The sequence below is a fragment of the Tachysurus fulvidraco genome, chromosome 19 (genome assembly GCF_022655615.1).
Source record: "Tachysurus fulvidraco isolate hzauxx_2018 chromosome 19, HZAU_PFXX_2.0, whole genome shotgun sequence".
In the NCBI taxonomy this organism is placed as follows: Eukaryota; Metazoa; Chordata; class Actinopteri; order Siluriformes; family Bagridae; genus Tachysurus; species Tachysurus fulvidraco.
In genome coordinates, this window is record NC_062536.1 from 17,052,477 (window position 1) to 17,076,882 (window position 24,406).

At 41.0% G+C, this 24,406-nt stretch overlaps 1 protein-coding gene across 1 annotated transcript in view; it reads right to left on the reverse strand.

The window, feature by feature from the left end:
* Positions 1-24,406, reverse strand: part of plxna4 (plexin A4) — a 157,882-nt gene that overhangs the window by 74,132 nt on the left and 59,344 nt on the right. Inside the window, exons 6-10 of the mRNA XM_047803726.1 lie at positions 21,422-21,521; positions 21,220-21,334; positions 7,717-7,917; positions 5,978-6,074; positions 448-638 (exon numbers count right to left, since the gene is read on the reverse strand). Of these exons, the coding sequence (XP_047659682.1) occupies positions 448-638; positions 5,978-6,074; positions 7,717-7,917; positions 21,220-21,334; positions 21,422-21,521 (704 nt within the window). The remainder of the gene's footprint in view (positions 1-447; positions 639-5,977; positions 6,075-7,716; positions 7,918-21,219; positions 21,335-21,421; positions 21,522-24,406) is intronic.

Sequence of the window (24,406 nt, forward strand, 5' to 3'; positions counted from 1 at the left end):
CTGCTCACGTCTTTTGCCTCAGGAAACAAAACAGAGATTCTGTAAGAAACTCTGTAAGAAATCATTTTGTCATGTGATGAAATAGGGAAGAATATCACATTCTCCGCATATCACAGAGCACAGGGTTTGACGTGATACAGTGCCTCTTGGAGCAGACAGGGTTAAGGGAGATGCTCAAGGGATTGGCAGTGCTGGGGCTTGAACACCAATGAAAGCCCAGAGCCTTAACCGCTTGAGCCACCACTACCACTTCTGTATTCTTGATGCTCTCGGTTACCTTTCTTAATGGCCGTATTCTTAGCTCTGGGGCACTTATTTATGGTACAAGTCAGTTGGCAGTGGAAAGAAGAGTCAAATGTGTGTGTGTGTGTGTGTTTGTGTGTGTGTGTGTGTGTGTGTGTGTGTGTGTGTGTGTGTGTGTGTGTGTGTGTGTGTGTGTGTGTTCACCATGGTGATCTTTGGGTGTGTGCATTTGCTGTTGATGCCGTTGTGTTCGAGCCACATGCTCTGTGGATGAGGGCAGTGCTGTTTGAGTGTGCAGCGCTTCTCCACTTTACACCACACACAGCCAAACAGCGGATCAGCCTTCAGGCACAGGCCACAGCTCTCACGCCTTGCGTCGCATTTATACAGGTGTACTGTAAACACACACACACACACACACACACACACACACACACACACACACACACACACACACACACACACACAGAGAGAGAGAGAGAGGAGAACAGGTCAATGCATGACATTCAAACATTTCACATTTTAGCTACAAATGCTTGCAGTAAATAAGAAAATAAACTTAATTTCAATTTAAAACAACAACAACAACAACAACAACAACAACAACCACTTCATCACTGTCACTTCTACTACGTAACCCCGTAGCTGTTTAGCATGACTAGTCATTAACTAGCCTTTTGTAGTTTACTAATGTTAGCTTGCTATACCTTGGATGCTGATTTACAAATTACTGATTTTGTTTAATTTCCATTTATTAATTTGTGTGTGTGTGTGTGTGTGTGTGTGTGTGTGTGTGTGTGTGTGTGTGAGAGAGAGAGAGAGAGAGAGAGAGAGAGAGAGATAGAGAGAGAGAGATTATGACTGGTGGTGTTTATTCTAAGTGTTTGTCACCTTTTTGGACCCCTTTATCATTTGTAATGTTGCTCCCATATAAAACAGTTCAGCACAAGCCCAGACATTTTTAGGGACATGATTGAGGACAATGTCTCGTCCAGAGACAAGCTGTTTCATGTTGAGGTTTTGTTCAAACCGACCATCGAAAATACCCTCTCTAATGAATATGTTTTTTTTCATTGGTTGTTGCGTTAAATCTTACCCAGATGATACTTACTTCTGATTGGCTATTGTGTAGCCTCTTTTTTTTTGATTGGCTGATATTGTCAGGCTCGACTAAGAACTGAGACGCACTTGATTCCTGCCCGTTTCCATAGAGACAGCGGTGCGGACTGACACATTTTCGGCGCTGCGGCTTATTAAATGTATGATAAATAGTCAAAAAGTTTTTCTGCGTGAGAAATATGATGTGTGGCGGGAGAGCGTGACAAAAGACCGACATGACGGACTGTCACTCACAATGTGTGACACTCGACAGCCCTGAGAATACAATACCAAAGTGCTAGCTAGTTTGCTAGTGAATCAATCGATAATCCGCTAGACTAATATTTGGTCACTTGCTAAAGACCCTTTCAGTGGCAACTGCTTTCAGTTATAGTTTGCTAGTATTTAGGTATTAGTTTGCATAATATGCATGATAGCATACTGTTAGCGAGCATGCTAGCTAACCTGGCTGGTAACTCCATAATAGTTCATCTAACTGTTGCTAGCGGTCTGGTAACCCTTACTAACAGCATAATAATTATTCTAATGTCAGCTAACTTGTTAGAAACTCTTTCTGTTGCTTAACAGCACAACATTAGCTAGATTTATCTGCCTTGGATGTGAAAGCTAGTAAAGCTGGAACTGTTAGCACAATGCCGGCAAGTAAAACTATGTCAGTTCCGTTAGTCGCATTCACCAGGAATTTGTTTATATATTATTTTTGTGCTTGGACGATTAGAATCGAATTCCTTCTCTCACTTTTCTCTATTTGCAGTACTGATTTTCTTCATTCCTTCGTCTAAGGTTATCGCCATAGCAACTGCAACATTTTTTTTTATTTTTTTATTTTTTTATAATTGCCGGGCCTGTAGATGTTCAGTCCGTCAAATTATTCCCCTGAAACAGCACAGCTTTGGTGGTTCGGTGCTCGTGATTCGGTTTGTGAGACACTCGAGCAGGAGGAGAAATCTTACAGTCTCTTTTCCTCTCTGCTTAAATTAGCTCACTGTTCACTTAGACACACACACGTTACATTTTACACACACACACACACTCACTCACTCACTCACACACACACACACACACGCACATACACACGCACATACACACTCTCCCAGCTTCCACGTTTGTGTATGCGCAGGTGGCTTTTATTGTCTACTGATGTGTCATTTGTCTTTTTTTGGTATGCCACAGAGCTCTGAAATGCAGCAGTGACAGTAACGTATCATTAAAGACACAGCACGACTGTAAATGCTCAGACTTCTGTTGCTTGTATTGGGGAATTTGAGATGCGCAAAAAAAAAAGAGCCTTTGTAGAAACGCAAAACAGCAGCGAGCATCTGAGGACGGTGCTGTCGCACATCGCACGTCGTCACACCGCTGTCATACGTAGGCTGTTAGCTTGTCGGTGTGAGACTGCGGGGAATAAAATACTATTGGATCGGAGGAGAGACGATACGGAGAGATGGGAAACATTAGCATTGTTATTGCTATTCCACAGCTATTCCTCAGTTTTACATAATTATACTTATTCATACTCTCTGTATATGTCTCTGTCTCTGTCTCACTCTCTCTCTCTCTGTCTCACTCTCTCTTTCTGTGTGTTTCTGACTCAATATCTGTGTGTGTCACTCGTTCTGCCTGTCTGGCATATTGTCTGTCTGTCTGTCTCTATGTGTTTCTGACTCGGTATCTGTGTGTCTCTCTCTATTTCTTTGACTGGTCTGTCTGTCTGTCTGCCTCTCTCTCTCTCTCTCTCTCTCTCTCTCTCTCTCTCTCTCTCTCTCTCTCTCTCTCTCTCTCTCTCTCTCTCTCTGTGTGTTTCTGACTCCCTATTTGTGTGTCTCTCTCATTCTGCCTGTCATTTTTTCTGTCTGTCTCTCTCTGTGTGTTTCTGACTCTGTATCTGTGTGTCTCTCTCTCTTTCTTTGTCTGGTCTGTCTGCCTGTCTGCCTGTCTCTCTACGTGTGTGTGTGTTTCTGACTCTGTATCTGTCTCTCTCTCTCTATTTCTTTGTCTGGTCTGTCTGCCTCTCTCTCTCTCTCTCTCTCTCTCTCTCTCTGTGTTTCTGACTCTGTCTGTATCTGTGTGTCTCTCTCTCTTTCTTTGTCTGGTTTGTCTGCCTGCCTGCCTGCCTGTCTGTCTGTCTGTCTGTCCGTCCGTCTCCCTCTGCATTAGATGACAGTAACGCTCCCTTTCTGATCAGTCAGACTCCATCATTCCCACACACTGTAGCATAATCCACAATAATTAAGTGTGTGTACACCAGTTGTCCTGGTTGGAAAGCTTTTTGTAGGGAAATTGCACTAGCTGCACATTCATTTAGCACCAGCGATTCTATCTGCCTAATTATCTCTGTTGTTCAGTCCTGTGTGTATTTTGTTAACAGTCAAATAAGCTTGTGAATATTTAACATCACTCCCACACAATTGTATCCTTTTTGGAAATAGCAGAATAATTGCACAAAAAATGGCTGCGTCAATCCTGTAACAATGCCACATATTCTTTATCTCGGAAATATTCCTTAAACGTGACGGAGGACTGCTGGAGACCATATGCCGTCTCTCGGCTTTGCACCGATTTGTCTGGCACGCCGGTCGCACAAAGTTTACAGGAACCGATAATGAATACGGCTGCAGTCCATAACAGGATGTTTTCTTTTAACTGCCTTTTAATTTTCATTCATTTATTAAAAAATTGAGGACGTTTAATAAACACCATCTGAATGTGTATTACTATAAACTTTAGCTTGTTAAAATGTTCCTTAATTATTAAGAAAAAAAAGAGTGAGTTAATTAAGGTATTATTGGCACCCCTTAACAATTATTGTTAAAAATTGTAACACTAAACATTTCCACTGAAAAAAATTGGAGACACTACTTCTCTTTCCTCATGTTTTTTTTAGTGATTTTCAGAATACATTCATTCATTCATTTTCTACCGCTTATCCGAACTACCTCGGGTCACGGGGAGCCTGTGCCTATCTCAGGCGTCATCGGGCATCGAGGCAGGATACACCCTGGACGGAGTGCCAACCCATCACAGGGCACACACACACTCTCATTCACTCACACACAATTTTCCAGAGATGCCAATCAACCTACCATGCATGTCTTTGGACCGGGGGAGGAAACCAGAGTACCCGGAGGAAACCCCCGAGGCACGGGGAGAACATGCAAACTCCACACAAACAAGTCGGAGGCGGGAATCGAACCCCCAACTCTGGAGGTGTGAGGCGAAGGTGCTAACCACTAAGCCACCGTGCCCCCCATTTTCAGAATGCATTTTAGTTTTATTAATTAATTTATTTCTTTATTTTGACTTTTGCTAGAAGTTTTCACACAGAAAATTGTACAGGACCACAGAATATAATATGTTCTGTGAACTTCTTCTTTTTCTTCTTCTGCTTTTTGTCCTGTTTTTGTCCCCTGTCTTTTCCTATTTTTCTCACTGATCAGCTGACATTTCCGAACAATCCTATTATATGGTATTATTAAAACAAAACAAACAAACAAAAAAAAAACATTAAACAAAGCCTTGGTAATTGCTATGCTTTTTTGTGGAATAAAAATGGATCTGCTTCAGCGTGGTAACAGTAACAGTAACTCCACTCTACTGATCAGGCTGCATCAGCACACTATGGATTATTTTCCCTGCATAAATAATCAGAAAACCTATTCCTATATAATTCCTATTAATTCATAGCTTACTTATCCAAAGCTAATTATTTCATTTCTATAAAATATATCCGTTGATATTTATAGTTGGAACGACCTGATATGGAATAGCGCTGATATACAGCTGTTCCCTTGCTGGCTCTCTGTTAAAAAATCTAATTTTTATTTTTGTTACAGAATTAGCAGATTTTTTTTTGTTTTTAGATGTTTAGGTTTCTTCCAGATGCTGTTACCATCTGGACCTGATGCCTGTTCACTTCTTATCTTGAGGTAGGCTGCCACGAGCCATCAACTCACAGCTCAGTCTTATTGTAATGTGGGATAGAGGTAAAGGCTGGAAATGAACACATGTGCTTCAGTGACTTTTAAGAAGCTCAGCCTCTTATTCTCTCTCTCTCTCTCTCTCTCTCTCTCTCTCTCTCTCTCTCTCTCTCTCTCTCTCTCTCTCTCTCTCTCTCTCTCTCTCTCTCTGTGACAGCTGGCAAAGGATCAGCTGTCTTAAACTGTCAAGCCCTGGAAGGTCAACTAACAGGTGGGCACACACTACACCTTTTCCTCAGAGATGCCCCCAAACACACACACACACACACACACACACACACACACACACACACACACACACACACACACACACACACACACACACACACACACACTATACCATTCCCTCAAAGATGCATCACACACACACACACACACACACACACACACACACACACACACACACACACACACACACACACACACACACACACACACACACACACACACACACACACACACACACACACACACAATACACCATTCCCTCAGAGATATCCCCCAACATAGATATAATAGAAGTTCAGAGTTAAAAAGAAAACTATACAGATATAGAACTATACAGAAAACAATAGAACTATACAGAATATTGATGTTTATGTTGCCTGTTGTCATGACGATGCAATGAGAGGGCTCACCTTTGTTTTGGGCCGGGTTATCGATGCTAAAGTCTCCATTCCAGATGACCGTCAGCTCTACAGCGAGGCTGCTCATCTCCATCCCCTCATATGCGTACTAAAACAGACATGAAGAGGGAGAGAGAGAGAGAGAGAGAGAGCGAGAGAGCGAGAGAGAGAGCGAGAGAGAGAGAGAGAGCACTTTGAGCAGTTGTATTCAGATGGAAAAAGCTTTTTATTACTTTTGCCAACAGAGTCAAAAAGAGAGCGGCAGGAAAGAGTAGAACACTTCAGAAAAGAAGAATGGAAATGAGAAGATCCTAGACCTCCCAACCTCTCTGCTCTCAGACTAACATGTTCTCCACTCTCTATACTCGAATAATTCATGTGGTGGGTTGCTCAACTTAATCGAATGATACACTTATGCTCCTCTGAGCAATATGATGCTGCTTTTATGTGATTTATACGTGAAATTCAGCATTAATATATTGTTTAATAATGGCTTATAAACGTTGTGAAGTAAGGTTCATATTAAAACTCATTATCTAATATCAAACTGCATCGTCTAGCAATGCTATAAACATGTTATAAGACGAGAGACGATATTAAAACTCTATGTTTGTAATACTGTTTACTTAGAAGCTACGACTTCTTTATAAATAGATTAATGGTTTGCTATCAAGATTTACTCATCAATGTGTTGTCTATTAATGTTTATAAGAATGTTATGAGCATGTTCAGCTAGGAGACAATATTAAAACTTCTGTCATAATTCTATTTACATAGAAGCTAAGGCTTTATTATGAATAGCCTACAAATGGTTGTTACAAGGTTTTAATCATCAATGCATGGTCTAATAATGCTTATAACCATGTTATGAACACGTTATAAGGTGATGTCATACTACAACCCCCATATATGTTTATGTTTGTATTGTGGCGGCAAATCTTTGCAAATAGTGTTAAAAAAACGATTAGTGCTTAGTTTACCATAGAATCTATTGTAGACTTATAAGTAGGTTATGAACATGTGAGGTCATAACTAACACACCAAATGTTTAATTTTGTTTTGTATAGGTGCTAGAACGTCTTTATAAATATTATATAAGTGGTTCTTTACAAGCATTTAATCATTAATAAACTATTAACAGATTATCTATTAATGGCACAATTCATTACATGTTATAAACATGTTATAATCATGTCATAAGGTGAGATCAACATAAAATCTCTGTATTATAATTCTGTTTCTACAGGAAATTCTTAATGAATATTCTACACTAATTATTCTACAATATTCTACAATATTCTAACCATTAATCATTCATGCACTATACACACATCTATTAACGGCTCAAGCATGTTATAAACACTTCATAAGGTGTGGTAATTATAGTGTATTATGACAAAACTGGTCAGTTTCAAAAACTTGTGTTTGGCTAATAAAAATACCAAAAAATTGTATACCAATTTCAGTTACTTCATAGATCCAGGAAGCCTTCATTAGGTGTTCATAACACATTTATAATCATTGCACAAATCTGCTACAAAGCAAAGGAATGAAAACTCAAAAATAAACTTATAAAAGTCATACAGTAACAAAATATAATTTCGATAGCTTGTATTAACTCAAGACCACTGATATAAGCCGTTCATAAATCTTCTAATGAGTTACGCCATGCTTATGAATGTGTTATGTAGCTCTTCTTTAAATTACTTTGCACTGCACACATGCATTGCGATCACACACTCATCACTCACCGAGGTGTTCTGGCACTGCACGCTGGAGCTGTTGAAGCGGAGGGCGGGGACTCTTTGCTCCACCCCCTGGATGATGAGCACACACTCGTATCCACGCTGGCCTGACTGAGGCTGGGGTAAGTTCTTGGCACGTAGCGTGATGGGCTTCACTACATTCACTGGCACCAGGATCCTATCAGCAGGAAGCAGCTGGGGACATTCCTGTAGGAGGAGGAATGTTTACTGCATCAGAAACTGAATCAGTGTAGTAGGTAGATAACAAGCTACGATCAGTGATTTATATATATATATATATATAATATCACAACTTCCCCAATAAAAAGTCGGCCTCTTTAATGTGCACTCAGGATTTCTAGTATTAGAGCCAAAAGCTGAAATCCTTACTGCATGTTTAAAGCTGAGATCACTGACTGCTCCTTTAAAGCTGAAATCTTTACTGCACTTTTAATTCTGAAATCCTGACTACACATTTAATCTAAAATCCTTACTGCACCTTTAAATCCAAAATATTCACTACACCTTTAAACCTGATATCCTGACTGCACATTTTTAATCTGAAATTGTTACTGCACCTTTAAATCTGAAATCTTCACTTCTACTTTAAAGCAAAATACCATAATGCACCTTTAAATCTAAAAACTTCACCTGTAAAGCTAAAACCCTTACTGCACCTTTAAAGCTAAAAATCTGACTGCACCTGTAAAGCTAAAACCCTTACTGCACCTTTAAAGCTAAAAATCTGACTGCACCTTTAATGCTAAAACCCTTACTGCACCTTTAAAGCTAAAATCCTGATTGCATCTTTAAATCTAAAACCCTTACTGCACCTTTAAAGCTAAAATCCTGATTGCATCTTTAAATCTAAAACCCTTACTGCACCTTTAAAGCTAAAAATCTGACTGCACCTTTAATGCTAAAACCCTTACTGCACCTTTAAAGCTAAAATCCTGATTGCATATTTAAATCTAAAACCCTTACTGCACCTTTAAAGCTAAAATCCTGATTGCATCTTTAAGTCTCAAATGCTGAATTGCAATCTTGCAAAATAACAATTTTTATTCTATATAAAATGCCTTCATATAAAATGTGAACCTCAAAATGTCCCCCAAATGAACATTATTCAAAGTGCAAATTTTTAGCCCTGTTCTTTCCTGCACCAGGCAATAATATAGTATACCACAACAGAAAGAGGGTGTGTGTGTGTGTGTGTGTGTGTGTGTGTGTGTGTGTGTGTGTGTGTGTGTGTGTGTGTGTGTGTGTGGCCTTTTTCTTTCTGCCCTCACACATACACCTGTTTTATTAGGTTTTATTAGAAAGACAGACTGGTTTGCATATTAACAATGGCTTTAAAAAAAGCAATTATAGATCAGGTAAAAGATGAAGCAGTAAAAGATGACCATAATCTGTTTATGTTACACTTTACCATTTCTGTCCCCACACTGAAAATGGAACCTTTATCTTAAACAGCTTTAGTGAGAAAGAAAATGGATGTAGCTTTAAGAAAGTTCTCAGCAAAGCTTGTCAAATTGAGTAGAAACCGGTTGATAACCTCTCTCTCTCTCTCTCACACACACACACACACACACACACACACACACACACACACACACACACACACACACACACACATACACACACACACACACACACACAGAAGTCCATAATGAACAGGATAAACACGGTGAGTCACCCGAGCATACAAAATCACTCTCATCATCTTTCATTGTGACAAGCGCTCTGAGAATCCGAGTTTTAGATTTCACTCGCATCTTGTCTTGTCTGCTTTTTTAATCACATATCTTATATCACACACACACACACACATACACACACATGCCTGACCAGCGCATTAGCATCACTCTCTAACGGCAGAAGATCATAACATGCCGTAGTCACTATTATACCACTGAACCTGCTTGATGGCACAAAATAAAAATAACAACTAAGAAATCTATATGCTTTTCCCCCCATTACACCATCCTTCTCCATAAGGTCATCTCTACTTAACCCCATCTCAAGTGATTCAATTAGATATATAGATCCATGTCATGCATTTCTAACCCTTGCTCTCTTCAAGTATTCAAGTACTTCATACGTACAAGTGGTCTCTTTAAGCTTAGGAAGTGTGTCGAGACGAGAACTATTTCCTGCAGACCATACGATACCGACATGCCTTTTAGCAGACTTGCTAAGAGCTAGCTAGTAATAACGTTATGTCAGCTGTCATAATCGTATTTGACTGCGTAAAAACCCAACGTGATTGTAGCAAATCAAATGACAGTTTTGTTATTGCTGCTTTTAAAAGCGAGATTACACCAGACCTCGCAGTGCCTTCTGGGTAAATCCTGCTCCAGAAGGCTACACTTACAGTATGCTCACCCTTGAAGGGTTTTTATATAACAATGCTTCCACATATCGACATTTTCCTGAGCACTCAAAGCGCTTAATAGTAAAGCAGATATATATGAGTAGCCTAGTGGTTAAGGTGTTGGGCTACCGATCGGAAGGTTGCGAGTTCGATCCCAGGTTCCCCAAGCTGCCACTGTTAGGCCCCTGAGCAAGGCCCTTAACCCTCAATTGCTCAGCTGTATTAAAAAAAATGAGATAATGTAAGTAGCTCTGGATAAGGGCGTCTGCCAAATGCTGTAAATGTAATATATATTTCATTTCATGTCTTATGTCATTAGTGCCTTTATTTACTAATTACATTCTGGTCATGAGTCATATTTCCAGATTTATTTATTTATGTCTTTATTTATGTATGGATGTATTTATTTCTTTTCATCATTGTATAATTGCTTTCATTCATGCCACTTCGTCTTTACTGTCTCTTCACTGAGAATGTCCTCGGATTGTCCGGAAGGTCTCGCACCGCTCCATTCATCACATATCTACAGGATATCCAAAGTCAATTATTATAATACTGTCTAATTAACTTCCTTTTTATAGGAACTAATTTCGGGTCACGGGGAGCCTGTGCCTATCTCAGGCGTCATCGGGCATCGAGGGCAGGATACACCCTGGACGGAGTGCCAACCCATCACAGGGCACACACACACACACACACTCATTCACTCACACACTCACACATTACGGACACTTTTCCAGAGATGTCAATCAACCTACCATGCATGTCTTTGGACCGGGGGAGGAAACCGGAGTGCCCAGAGGAAACCCCCGAGGCACGGGGAGAACATGCAAACTCCACACACACAAGGCGGAGGCGGGAATCGAACCCCAACCCTGGAGGTGTGAGGCGAACGTGCTAACCACTAAGCCACCGTGCCCCCCCTCTAATTAACTTCGCACACATTTTTTAAATCATGTGATAAAGGTACGCGACTTGCTGCCCACTTGAAAAGCCACAATTGTACTTAGCATTAACTAGTACAGTACAGTATCTATCTATTTTGATCTAGTTCTCTTTCTAACAGATACAGATGTAAGACAGAGTTTGTTCAGCCTTGACATTAAAACCACTGATAAATGATGTGAATAACAAATATTATCTTGTTACAGTGGCATTGTGAATAGTTGGGGTATGTTAAGCATGAAGCAAGTGAATAGTTAGTTTTTACAGTTGGGTGACCGTGGACCAGAGTGACCATGTTGACCCCCGTCTACTACCGAATGCACCTACAATGGACACATGAGCATGAGAACTGCACCATGAAGCAATGGAAGAAGGAGGTCGGGTCTGATGAATCAGGTTTGTGGACAGCTGTGTGTGTGTGTGTGTGTGTGTGTGTGTGTGTGTGTGTGTGTGTGTGTGTGTGTGTGTGTGTGTGTGTGTGTGTGTGTGTGTGTGTGACTTTCCTGGGGAATAGCAGGTACTAGGTGGCAGGCCCGAAGGTGTGCCAGAGGAGGCAGAGTGATGCTCAGGGCAATGTTCTACTGGGAAATCCTGAGTCCTGGATTCATATGGATGTTACTTTGACACTTATCACCACCTATCCTCTTTCAGGAGGTTAATGTGACTGGCTACACTGCAAATGTTGTTCAAGAATGGTTTGAGGAATTTGACAAAATGTTCAAGCTGCTGACTTGGACTCCAAATGACCCATAGCTCAAGCCTTTCAATCGATTGTCTGTGGGATATGCTGGACAAGCAAGTCTGATCCACTGAGGCTCTACATCCCAACTTATAGGACTTAAGGGATCTGTGCTAATGTCTTGGTGCCACATACCACAGCACATCTTTAGTGGTCTTGTGGAGTCCATGCTTCGATGAGACAGAGCTAAATAAAACTAAAAGCTTGTCATTGTACAGTATCATTCCTGTCTGATGTATAGGTCGGAAAATTATTTGGCACTTGTGAGAAGTCTCGAATAACTCAGCATGGGATCTGTTTATGGTGTGAAACGGTTTCTCCATGCGGGATTACATCAGGGTTAATGGCTTCTAATTAATAGGGAATTTTGGCTCCATCTTCAGCTGGCTCATCCTTGAGAATACCACATGCTTCATACGTGTACCTTACTTTCGAACTTGGCAACTCTAGCATCTAATCCTCTCCAAGGATCTCTGCTGGATTCTTCCCATACAGCACAGGTGCCATTATTTAAGCCAATCCTCTCTTTTCCAGGCCCATCATGTCCACAAGCTTTTCCAGGTATTTATCTGTACCTGTCAGGATTCCCGGTTCTTTGACTCAAGGATGCTTTGAGTAGAATTAGCGTGATGGTGTGAACATGGTGATTTTCTCCTTTTCTGACAGGCAGAGTTTTGCTTTCCATTTGCTGCTCGTGTCGGTGCGTCTGCAATTACAGAAGGTGTGTGAGATGCTTCTTAGGCTTGCAAGACAGTTCAGAAGTGTATCATAGGTGGCACTTCATCATGCTCTGAATATAGGGCATGGTGTCGTCCCAGTGCTCTTGGCTTATGCTGATAAGAGGCTTATGATCGGTGTGGATTTCAGTCTGCGCTAAACCTGAGGTGTGAAACTTTATTTGGATCCAAATGCCCGATTTAAGCGCTGTGTTATTTCAATTATACAAAACACAGAGCTGGAAAAGGGAGATTATTTGGGTGTTTTGGTGGCAGTGTCCAAGTGTAAACGTTCCTTTCTGAGAGAAAATCCTTTCGCTTATCTCTTTGTTATATTTCCTTCCTCTGCCACTAGGTGGCAATCTCGTCAAGTGGGCGTGGTCACCATGCTCCTCCCCAAAACAAAACCCAACAATCCTTTCTGAATTCTTATGTGTTGTTGCTTAATTAAACCCTAACATTTCTGTGCTAGTTGTTACTAATTATTAGCAGAATTGATTGTTGTTTTCTTTTGTACTTCAGACATAAATTCTACACAAACACATAAAATGTGTGTAATATTTGTTGTTTTGGGGACGTTTGTTGTTTTGTCTGTAATTCAATGGTTAATTAATATTAATGAAGTCTCCAGCTGTGCATTTGGGTATTTTGGCCAGATTATTTCAGTGCAGCTCGGCAAGGTTACATTTTTTTGCCCTAATGGATTTTATCATATAAACTCGAAAAGCAAACCTCAGACTCTTGGCTTGACAACACGGCTCATGTGAACAGGGATTATGTGAACTTCCAAAAGATTCACAGGAACAGAATTGTGTAAACTTTCCATTTATTTGTTGTTGAACAGACTTATCGAAAACTTTTCTCAGGTGGCCAATCGCATTTTAAGTGAAGCCACGCCCCCTTCCAGCCTCCCTCTTAGTCCCTCCCTGACTGTTGATTTTTTTGTATTTACGCTTACTCTTTTTGTTTAAACAACACAGCTACAATCTGCACGCTCGATCAGTCGTGGAAGCCTCAGGGATTTCTAGCACTTAAACATTATTGCAATTATGTGTCCCACACGTTCATATACAGTACACACGCATAGACGCGTTCTCCTTCCCTGCACATGCAAATAGCTCACATTAAAATTCATAAAATGACATTAAAACATGCAAAACACAAACACGCTCACCCACTCATATAATTGTTGTTCTAAAATGCTTGCACTCGCACAGACGTGCACGAATACTGTATTCTTCACCCCTCGCCCCGTATCCAATCCAGCGCCCACATGAGCGGGCAGAATTAAAACTGCAGATGGAAATAAACATGCTGCTTTCCCTGATGGCACGACAGTATGGTCCTGTGATTCAGCCCCAATTCTGAACATTCAATCCCCAATCACAGTACCATGTACCAACCCTCTATAGAAATCCTTCGAATGATTCTAAAAAACAAAAAAAAACAAAAAAAAAAACCCAAAGGAATCCACAGCTAATTAATGTTAGCGTATAATATGTTTTAGAGAAAAGTCCTCCACTACATCTGTCCAGTGTTTCTCCTGGGCTTAAACAAACAGACTCTCATCAGACTTGGATTTCATTTCTGGACTTACAGCCGCATTATGCTGCTGCTATGTTTATTGCTGTCATTGCAATGCCAACGATGCCATCTCTTCACTTTTCTCTCTCCTCTCTGGGAATAGGTTTCTCTCGTTTCCTGTCTGCGATCCTTTAGATTTGCAGTTTTATGTGTCCTAGTGATTGACACCGAACTGGAAGGCTTAATACCGAGGCTTCATTTATTAAATCTTTCTAGGCAGCGATAGGAGATGTACAGAGGACTCTGGGGAATTATGGACAGAACATAATAAAGAAAGGAAGATGTAATATTATTGTAAGTGTACAACCAGAAGGAATGAACCAATGCTGCTGTTCTGCCAGACACTGGAGGACGATAGGAACCTCAGGATCTCACTACACTTGCCAGGGTACCAATATCACCAAAAAGGGATTCTGAACAGATGGGTGGAGCTCGATCGAACACCCGACATTTTGAAAAAAGGTAGTAAGTTCTACCAGATGATGTGTCAAGGCAAAGCATTCATCAGTAGTCCTATGATGTGATTCACAGGGATGTAAACCACATCCCAAGTAAAGGATAAATCACACATGAAGCTCCTGCATTGCAGCATATACTATGAATACCAACTGCTATTAATACTATAAGTAATATAATATTAATATTAAGAATACCGAAAGGTCTAGAGTCACATCCAGAAGTCTAGCATTTGCCTTATAGGCCAGTGATCACTATCAAGTTTACATCCTGACAATGCCATAAACATTTGTGTTCAGGACTGTCACGCACGTGGGGATAACAGACCCAAATGCAGGATTGATTAAAAAAAAACACGAAACAAGGACACCGACTCAACAAAAGACACCTGGACAAAACAATGGATTCTGTGCTGCATCAGGTAAATATTAATAATAATCATCATGACACATGAGGGTGGCACATGGCTTAGTGGTTAGCACGTTCGCCTCACACCTCCAGGGTTGGGGGTTCGATTCCTGCCCCCGCCTTGTGTGTGTGGAGTTTGCATGTTCGTGCCTCAGGGGTTTCCTCCGGGTACTCCGGTTTCCTCCCCCGGTACAAAGACATGCATGTCTGGAAAATTGTCCGTAGTGTGTGAGTGAATGAGAGTGTGTGTGTGTGCCCTGCGATGAGTTGGCACTCCGTCCAGGGTGTATCCTGCCTCGATGCCCGATGACGCCTGAGGCACAGGCTCCCCGTGACCCAAGTTAGTTCGGATAAGCGGTAGAAAATGAGTGAGTGAGTGAGAGAGAGAGTGACACATGAGGGACAGGTGTGCAGAGGCGGGGAGGAAAAGACAAGGGCGGGGCAGACACGTGAACACAAAACGTAAACACAAAAGCACATGGCTAAAGTCCGGGCTGAGTCCTGACAAGGACTGCAAAAGAGCAAAACTTTGCATGCTTTGAGGGTAACTAGGATGGTGTTAATCCCTCCCTTGTCAATCAAAATGACACCAGCCAATCTTGTGATAGGAAAGAGCTAGTGGGTGGAAATTGGTGAAGGACAAAATTAGGAGAAAAAAGGTTTTACACAAAGGTTAAATCTTGCAACCTAAAGAGGGTTTTCAAAAAATCGTCCCATTCGGTTGAAGCCTTAAAGATTGTAGGGATGTAGGGATTGTAGGGATTCCGATTACCAATCGGAAGGTTGTTATTTCGATTCCTACGTCCACCAGGTTCCCACTGCTGGGCCCCTGAGCAAGGCCCTTAACCCTCAAGTGCTCAGTTGTATAAAAATGTAAGTCGCTCTGGATAAGGGCGTCTGCTAAATGCTGTAAACGTAAAAATGTGTGAAAAATGTATTTTCAAGTGTGAAAATATTAAACATTCAGACGAGTTTATGAAATGTTTTATGTTCAATATAATCTGACCAGTTTAGAAGTCCTATTTCTAGACAAAGAAGAAAATGCACCCAGGGGTCCAAACACTGATGGGAGCAAAGACTGAGTACTGCTGAGGGACCACAGGTCAAGCATTTTACATTTACATTTGCCCTGATGGCATTTAGAAAATGCCCTTTTACAGAGTTACAGAGGCATAACAACTTGTCCAAAATTTAGTTTTCATTTAATCACAGTAGGGCCATGAAAATCCCATTTCAAGGCTGCTGGTCTCTCATAGAAGACACCAGGAACGAGTTGTAACAGTCCAGAGAAAAAATGAGGGTTTGGTTACAAAAGATCTCACAGGAACATACAAACAAGAAAGGAGTTGAGTCACCAGTTACGCTTAAGCACAACCCTGTCTTGATCCAGAACGCAACCAGATCACAACGCAGTCCATGTGGAGACACTTCAACACAACCACTCCTTAGAGACCCGAAGAGAAACAAGACTGCTCGGTTCAGCCAGAATGTATTATCACCACCTTGGAGTGAAACACATTCAAGAACCTTCCTGGAATCCCAATGAATAAATAAATAAATCAAATATAATATTGCGATGCACATCGACGGGATCCACGTCCTGACACTTTTGGTTCGACCGCCTGACATTGATATATTGGAAATCTGACACGCTCAAGGCTGCTCATAAATGGCAGAAAGATGATAAACGATTAAAAAAAATGAAATGATGATTTAACGAAGATATTTCAGAGAAGAGAATGAAGGTGCGGAGATTGTGTATGTTTGCACTGTAGGTCTTTATTGAGAGAGGAGGTGCGTCTTCGTTTGCTTGCAAACAGGAGGAAAGGTGGAATGATTCAGACTGTAATCACTGCACATGTTTACCGTGGAGCGGGAGGAGAACGGACGACGGTGAAATCAATTATATTTGGTAAAGAGTGACAGCGAGAGGTGTTAGAAGGAGGCAGAAAAAGAAAGGCAAAGAGAGAGCGAGGGCGGGAAAAGCCTTGGCACACTGAGTGGATCTGGCACAGATGGGCAGAGCCATAATTAGAGCGTGATCGTGTGTGTGTATGTGTGTGAAAGATGGCTGTGTCTGATCCAGACAGTAGAGGAATGACTCATTTTGTCTCTAAGTCTAGTGGGTGACTACCAGTCCTGCTTTGCAAGCTTCTGATCTTTTCAAATCATCTATCTCCCCATATACTTTCCCTCTCCCTCCTGTGCTTTTACAGTACATTTCACTCTCCTTTCAGAAGCTTCAATCACCTTATCTATCCTCAACCTTTTCTTTTCTTTTTTTTTTTTACTTCTACATTCGACCTAACCTTCTTCTCATACTCCTCCGATCATACTATAGCTCTCTTCTCAATGATTCTGAATAATTGCTCCATAGAATATAAAGCCAAGAAGACAAAAATAGAAAGAAGAGGTAGTGGTTATATCTTTCAACCTTCCACCGCATCCCTTCAATCACATAGACTTCCTGCCAATAAAGGCTGCAAATTAACGTCTTAATAAGACTTGAGGCAGTCTGGAAGATCGATTTGCCCTCTCTGTTCTCCTTTTCCCTCTCTTTCCCTGCAAGTTCCTCGAAAACATCTCTCTTCTTTTCATTTCTTTTTAGATTTTTCTTTTCTTTTCTTAAGATTTCCCCCTCCATATTCTCACTAATTCAATCACTTCCCAATTACCAACTGCTGGCTACCTGATCACACGACAGCTACAAACCAGGCAGGGTGAAAGCTAGTATTTGCTTTCTTTAAGACATTTGGTCTGTGAACACAGGTTTTCGAACACACTCAAAAAAAAAAGGGCCACTATCTGCGTTTGCACAGATGTGGACACGATCGCATTCAAGTGGCCTGAATTACATGCATGGGGCCATGATTGCATACAAGTGGCCAGGATTGCTTGGTGTCACTTTAATTGACAATGGGGTAAGTAACAGCATTCATCCCACCCAGAAAGCATGGCCAAAATTGCTCTACTGGATTCCTGGTCCCATTGTTGGGATTTAAACATGTGTTCAACCTTCTTCCAGTCGCAGCTCATGTGCAGTGCGTGAAATCTATTTGGTATAGGGGAGGAATAGCAGGGGCAGAATGTCGCTCTGTTTCTCTCCGAATAAAAGCAGGCTGGGTGTCTGGCCAAAACAGATGTGTTATTTAGTCATGGCATGTTCTGCCAGAGGCTAGCTGAGGATAAGTGCCAAGCCACCGCCAACTGACATGACTCAACATGGCCGCATTAACCCTGTGAGAAAGGGAAGCACTTCAGGTTTAAACAAAACAGTGCGTCAAACTCTCTGCGTGTCGACATTTTCAATAATTCACAATGATTACAGAGTAGAAAGAAAGAATGGTAGGAGTAGATTACAATAAATGGGTGGGAAGAAATCTCCCACCATTATAAAGTACCGCCAAAGCACTTTAAATTCTAGCATACTTTAGCATACTTAAAAAACAAGACTTTGACTGTGTGGTGAGGCAAAATGGCTCAATCACTTTATCAGCCGTTCCGAAAAGCACCGACTGGATTATTCCCTCAGATCATCTGTCAATATATATCAATATCATCTGTCCCTTAACTGGAATAAAGGCCCAAACTTCCACAGAAGGTCAGCGTGAAGGGCTCCCTCATCTATACGAGCAAAGTTGACTCGTCATTGTCTCTGACACCAAATTTCTGAGGTAAACATCTAAACTCATTAAATTGAATGCAGAGACTGAATGCCATGAGAATGCAACCCCCTCCCTGACCCCCATGGTACTGCAGACTAATGAAATCCAAAATAAAACTCATTAGCCAGTCAGAACACCTACCTAAAACAGGAGTCAAACAAAAGCCTGTTGGGAAAATGTCATTAATATGTGCTAATGTCCAATCCCTGCTTTTGTAAGCCAGTTGTTAGGACAACAACAAAAAAAATCCAAATATTAGCTTGGCAAATATTGACTACGTGGGCTGGTCAATAATTAGAAATGCAAATCCAAACAAACACAGATGAAAGATGTTAATAAATGCTAAGCGTTAGAGACCAAACATGTGCATCTGGCTGAAACATGCAACCCCAGGGGGTGGACTAAAGCTTTACATAGCATTATGCATGCTCATATGCTTGGAGGAAGAACAACAGGGAATAGTTTGTGTAATCTGGACGAGTTGTAGTGTCACAGGCACACACGATTGAAGTGAGTTTCAACTCAGATTCACACCCCAACAAAGAAGTGGCAAAGCTTTGAAACTCCAAACATAAACTGAATTTTGATAAGCTTTGGGCAGGTGTCCTCTGTACATCACTTCAGCATGGTGCCAATAATATTGATACACCAGCTGCAGGGAGTCACTGAGTAGAGCTTGGACATACAGTACAATAAATGTAAGTTCCAGGAACACAAAGCACTAGGTGCGAAAACACCCTGGATGGAACAGCAGTATAGAGTAACCAGCCATTCTTAGATTCTCCTAAGAAACCAGAGAACTTAAAGGAAATCCATAAGAACTTGGTGAGCAGGGTTGGCAAAAGTACACACATCCTTTACTCAAGTAGAAGTACAGATACTCATTTTTTTAAAGACTCCAGTAAAAGTAGAAGTACTGACTACACTCTTTTAGTCAAGATAAAGTAAAGAAGTACAGGCTCTGACATGTACTTAAGTAAAAAGTCGCTGTTACCTACTACCTGTTCAGTGTCATGCTGGTAACTGGACGTCATGCTTTATTTATTTACATGTATGTGTATGTATATGTATATATAATTTTGATGGATATTTGTGTTCATCAGCCGTAAGAGTGTTACGAAAGTCAGGCACTGATGTAGGTGAGGTATAGGGTGGAATCAGCGTTCACATTCGTCCCAAAGGTGTTCAGTAGGGATGAGATCAGAAAACAACCACATATAGCAAGAAAGGTCAGGTGACCCAATACTTTTGGAAATATAATGTATACCAAGTGTATCACCAAGGCCATATCCCAAACTGTAGGGAGATTTCAGCTTTGTCCTTGAAAACAAGTCAAAATTATTGTGATGTTTTACAAATGACAAAATTAATGTTAATTAAATTAAGCACTTCGTGTTTTTTGGGTTGACACCAGGATTTTATCTTTAGGGGGTTTAGCCCTCAGTGAGAATTTAAAACAAAAAGAGTTCTATATTATATATTATATGACAACTCTGGTAATAAGAATAGTGACATTTCACTGCTTTTGGTTGCCGTCTTTGCGTCTTTCCGCCGATTAACGTTATAAACGCCTCCAGCTCTGACTGCGCGTGCACGCTGCGCGTCCCTGAGCTTCTCCGTTCAAATAAAACAGACAGCTGAAGACGCACTTTTGAAAGACTACAACACGCGTGTAAAAGCAAAGTAAAAAAAAATCGCTCTTGGATCAAACTGATAAATAATTTTCTTTCCCATCGACGACATGTCCTGCATTTTAACATGATTTTTATTGTTTATATATGAAAGTAAAAATGATCCTTATAGTTTTAGGGTGGCTGTGATTACAGACAGGGGGCTGAAGCCACCCTAAAAAAGGGCTTGAACCGCCCCTGTTTTACACAATTCGCAACGCATTCGCCAGGAATCCTTTTTGACGCCAATTATTTCAAACATCTCCCTCATATATGGCCATGTGTGTTCAGGAATGTCCTTGTTGTTAGTTATTTTAACATCGGTGACTCCCTCTGAATTAACATTAGCCATTCCTTTTGTAGGCGCTGCTCATTGTTAGCTCCGCTATCCTTAGTCTATGTCTGATAGCCAGTAAATAATACAGTACACCAGTCACATGGGGAAAAAGCCGCACAATGATAGGATGATGGGCTGGAAACAGCGCTCAATGAGAAGGAATAATACTAAAAGTAACGAGTCCGTTTTGAAAATGTAAGAAGTAAAAAGTACAGATATTTGTGTAAAAATGTAGTGTGTAAAAGTAAAAAGTTGTCCGACAAATAAATAGTGGAGTAAAGTACTGATACCAGAAAAATGTACTTAAGTACAGTAACGAAGTATTTTTACTCCGTTACTTCCCACCTCTGTTGGTGAGAACACGTGACACTCCACCTAGACAGTTAGTCTGGAGCTAGGAAGTGACATCGCTACTCACTGCACCAACCTTCAAGTCCTTCATACATAAATATAAGAGTTTAATGAAAATCAAGTCCAACTAAGAACTCATTGGTCTCAAAGTTTACCTCACTAATGCTAAACTTTATTTAAGGGTTTGTCATTGATACTGTACAGCATTTCTGGAGTTCAAACATCACTGAGCCCTGTAAGTAGAAGCAAGTAATAATGGCTCACCTCTGGCTGCTTGACACGTCCTTCTTGGAAAGAGCAGCTGCGTGGGTCATGCGTGCAGATGTGACGGTACTTGCACCAGTGACATTGGTATGGGCTTCCAACACAAGAAAGACACCTGAGGAAAAAAAAATCAGAGAATAAGGGAGGTTTGGATTACACTAGGCTCAATGTTGGTAAAATAGTCCAGTCAAAAGGTACTTACGATTTATGGACACTGCAATTGTAGAAGACAAAGCTTGTGTTGGCAAAAGCTAGTCCTGTTTCTTTAGATTTGAGGTAGAGTTGCACAATCTGATGGTCACCTGGAAAGCAATCAAACAAATTTGAAACTTGCGGCGTTTCGTTTCAAAGTACATTATTACGGGTAACAATATTTGCTCATTTCATTTCATTTCATTTACATTTGTTTACATCTTTTTGATTTTATGAATCCTTATGCAGCTCGGCTCAGGTAACACCTACACATTCTGGGCTGGAGTCAGACTTTACAGCCTTTTACACTAGAGTCAAACAGGGGCTGTTCTAGGATTTCATCTTTAGGGGGTTTTAGCCCTCAGTGAGAATTTAAAACAAGAAGAGTTTTATATTATATATTATATGACTACATAGTAAGCCAAAAGTTATGGTATTATTAAATGGCACCAAAATTTTATGCATGATGTAATGATGCCAGTCTTGAATCAGATCAGTTCATGTATGTGTGCATTCTCTACAAACAGTGTGTCCAATGAATGCAGTCATTAATAAATAAATATTCACAAGACAAAGACCAAATCAATAAATGTTATTTTATTTAGTATTGTATGGATTGTTTGCATTAATATTTTGTTTGTGCTACAACTCTGGTAATAAGAATAGTGAAATTTCACTGTTTTTGGTTGCCGTCTTTGCGTCTTTCCGCCGATTAACGTTATAGATAAACGCCTCCAGCTCTGACTGCGCGTGCAAGACAGCTGACAGCCATAAAACAGACAGCTGATGACGCACTATTGAAAGACTACAACGCATGTGCGTAAAAGCACAGTAAAAAAATCGCTCTTGGATCAAACTGATAAATTATTGTCTCTCCCATCGACGACATGTCCTACATTTTAACATATTTTTTATTGTTTATTTATGAAAGTAGAAATTACACTTTTAGTTTTAGCATGGCTGAGATCACAGACAGGGGGCTGGAGCCACCCTAAAGAAGGTCTAGAACCTCCCCTGGACTCAAGTATGCTGGGTTCTACAGATATCTGACATATATATGACATATTAAGACTAAGTTAGCACTCTTTGGGAATGATTTCACAATCCAGGCTCAATTCAGACTCTGCGCCAAGAGTTGACTTGGATTGAGACTCACAATCTAGAACTCTGCACTCTACTTATATTCTATACTGTAGCTTGGAATTTTGGACTAGTCTATAACTCTGGTTATAGGTAAAACTGACTTGCATAACAGTAAGGTTTGAGGCCCAAGCCTTTAAAGTCCAGATGCAATTTGGATCTACAACTTCTTCAACTGGGGGACACGGTGGCTTAGTGGTTAGCACGTTCGCCTCACACCTCCAGAGTTGGGGGCTCGATTCCCACCTCCGCCTTGTGTGTGTGGAGTTTGCATGTTCTCCCCGTGCCTCGGGGGTTTCCTCCGGGTACTCCAGTTTCCTCCCCCGGTCCGAAGACATGCATGGTAGGTTGATTGGCATCTCTGGAAAATTGTCTGTAGTGTGTGAGTGTGTGTGAGTGAATGAGAGTGTGTGTGTGCCCTGCGATGGGTTGGCACTCCGTCCAGGGTGTATCCTGCCTCGATGCCCGATGACGCCTGAGATAGGCACAGGCTCCCGTGACCCAAGAAGTTCAGATAAGCGGTAGAAAATGAGTGAGTGAATGAACTTTTTCAACCACTGTAGGACTCATAGTAGACTTGGAAACTGGTTTATTCCTAAATTTGATCTCACAACAAGATATGAAAATGACGATAAAATTACTCAATAAAAGCCCCTGCTTTATCATCATCATTTTCCTATCTCTAAGATCTCCAAGAACATAATAGACACAGGCATGATTGTGCGCATTATGTTCCAAGTTTATAACTGCATAATTATGTGTCCTAACAAAGCAGCGAGCCTATGGGTTGGAGTTCACCTGTATAACATACAGTTGTTACCAGCTATCCTTTGAATATAAAACCTACAAGTCCATCAGAAAGTCTTTTAAAGTCCTTTAAAAAAATGGAGATTATAAAGGAAGAAAGACGGAGGAACCTGTACGAGTTGATGAATGCGAGGGACAAAGGATTTTTGGTGTCCTTTTGTCAGCGCTAATGAAGAACCTCATGTTTAATTCAATGAGCTGGACGCCGACATCTCCCCTCTCGATGGAAGAGCACGCACCTCTCTTTGTCACCCACTCTTGTTTTGTCTCTTTATCTCTGTCTCTGATTCATTCCCACTATCTCCCACTTCTTCTTTAGTACCCTCATCTCTCTCTCTCTCTCTCTCTCTCTCTCTCTCTCTCTCTCTCTCTCTCTCTCAACTTCTCATTCTGTCTCGGTCTCTTCAGCAAAGACAGAATCATTTATCAATCACCGGAAAGTGTGGCTGACAAAGAATCTGTCCTAATTAGTCCTCCTAAATGTTACCTTGATGGCTGGTATCTCTGGTGTGTATGTGTGTGTGTGTGTGTGTGTGTGTGTGTGTGTGTGTGTATGTGGGTAGATGTCCTAACAGGCCATGGAGAGTGTGCCTTCTTAATGAGTCACACAGGACACATATGGTTACCATGACGCTGAGGAGAAAAGAAAGAATGAAAGGATGAGGGAGCTAGTTAATAAATGACCTTCTCTTCTGATTCTCCTTATACCTCCATGTGTAGGTGGGCTCAGTTTCACCAAACTGGCCATTTTATGATCCCAAAGCCCTAGAACGTTGGTAAGCTTTGTATTTTATGGTGCCTGCTTTTCTTCCATCCCCAAGGATCCTTAAAGCTGTCTTTATTCTCGCAGACAGCCATAAAGCCACCCTATAGGTCTCCCTGTGCAAAAGGTTCTCCTGGAATATTTCATACATAATAAGGTGTACAGTGAAAAAATCTCTTGATTTGTTTACACCAAGTCCTAATTGAGTCTAGCAACAAGGAGCCAGGTTTATTCAAACAGCTATAATACTGGGTGACAGTGGTGGCTTAAGTGGTTAAGACTCTG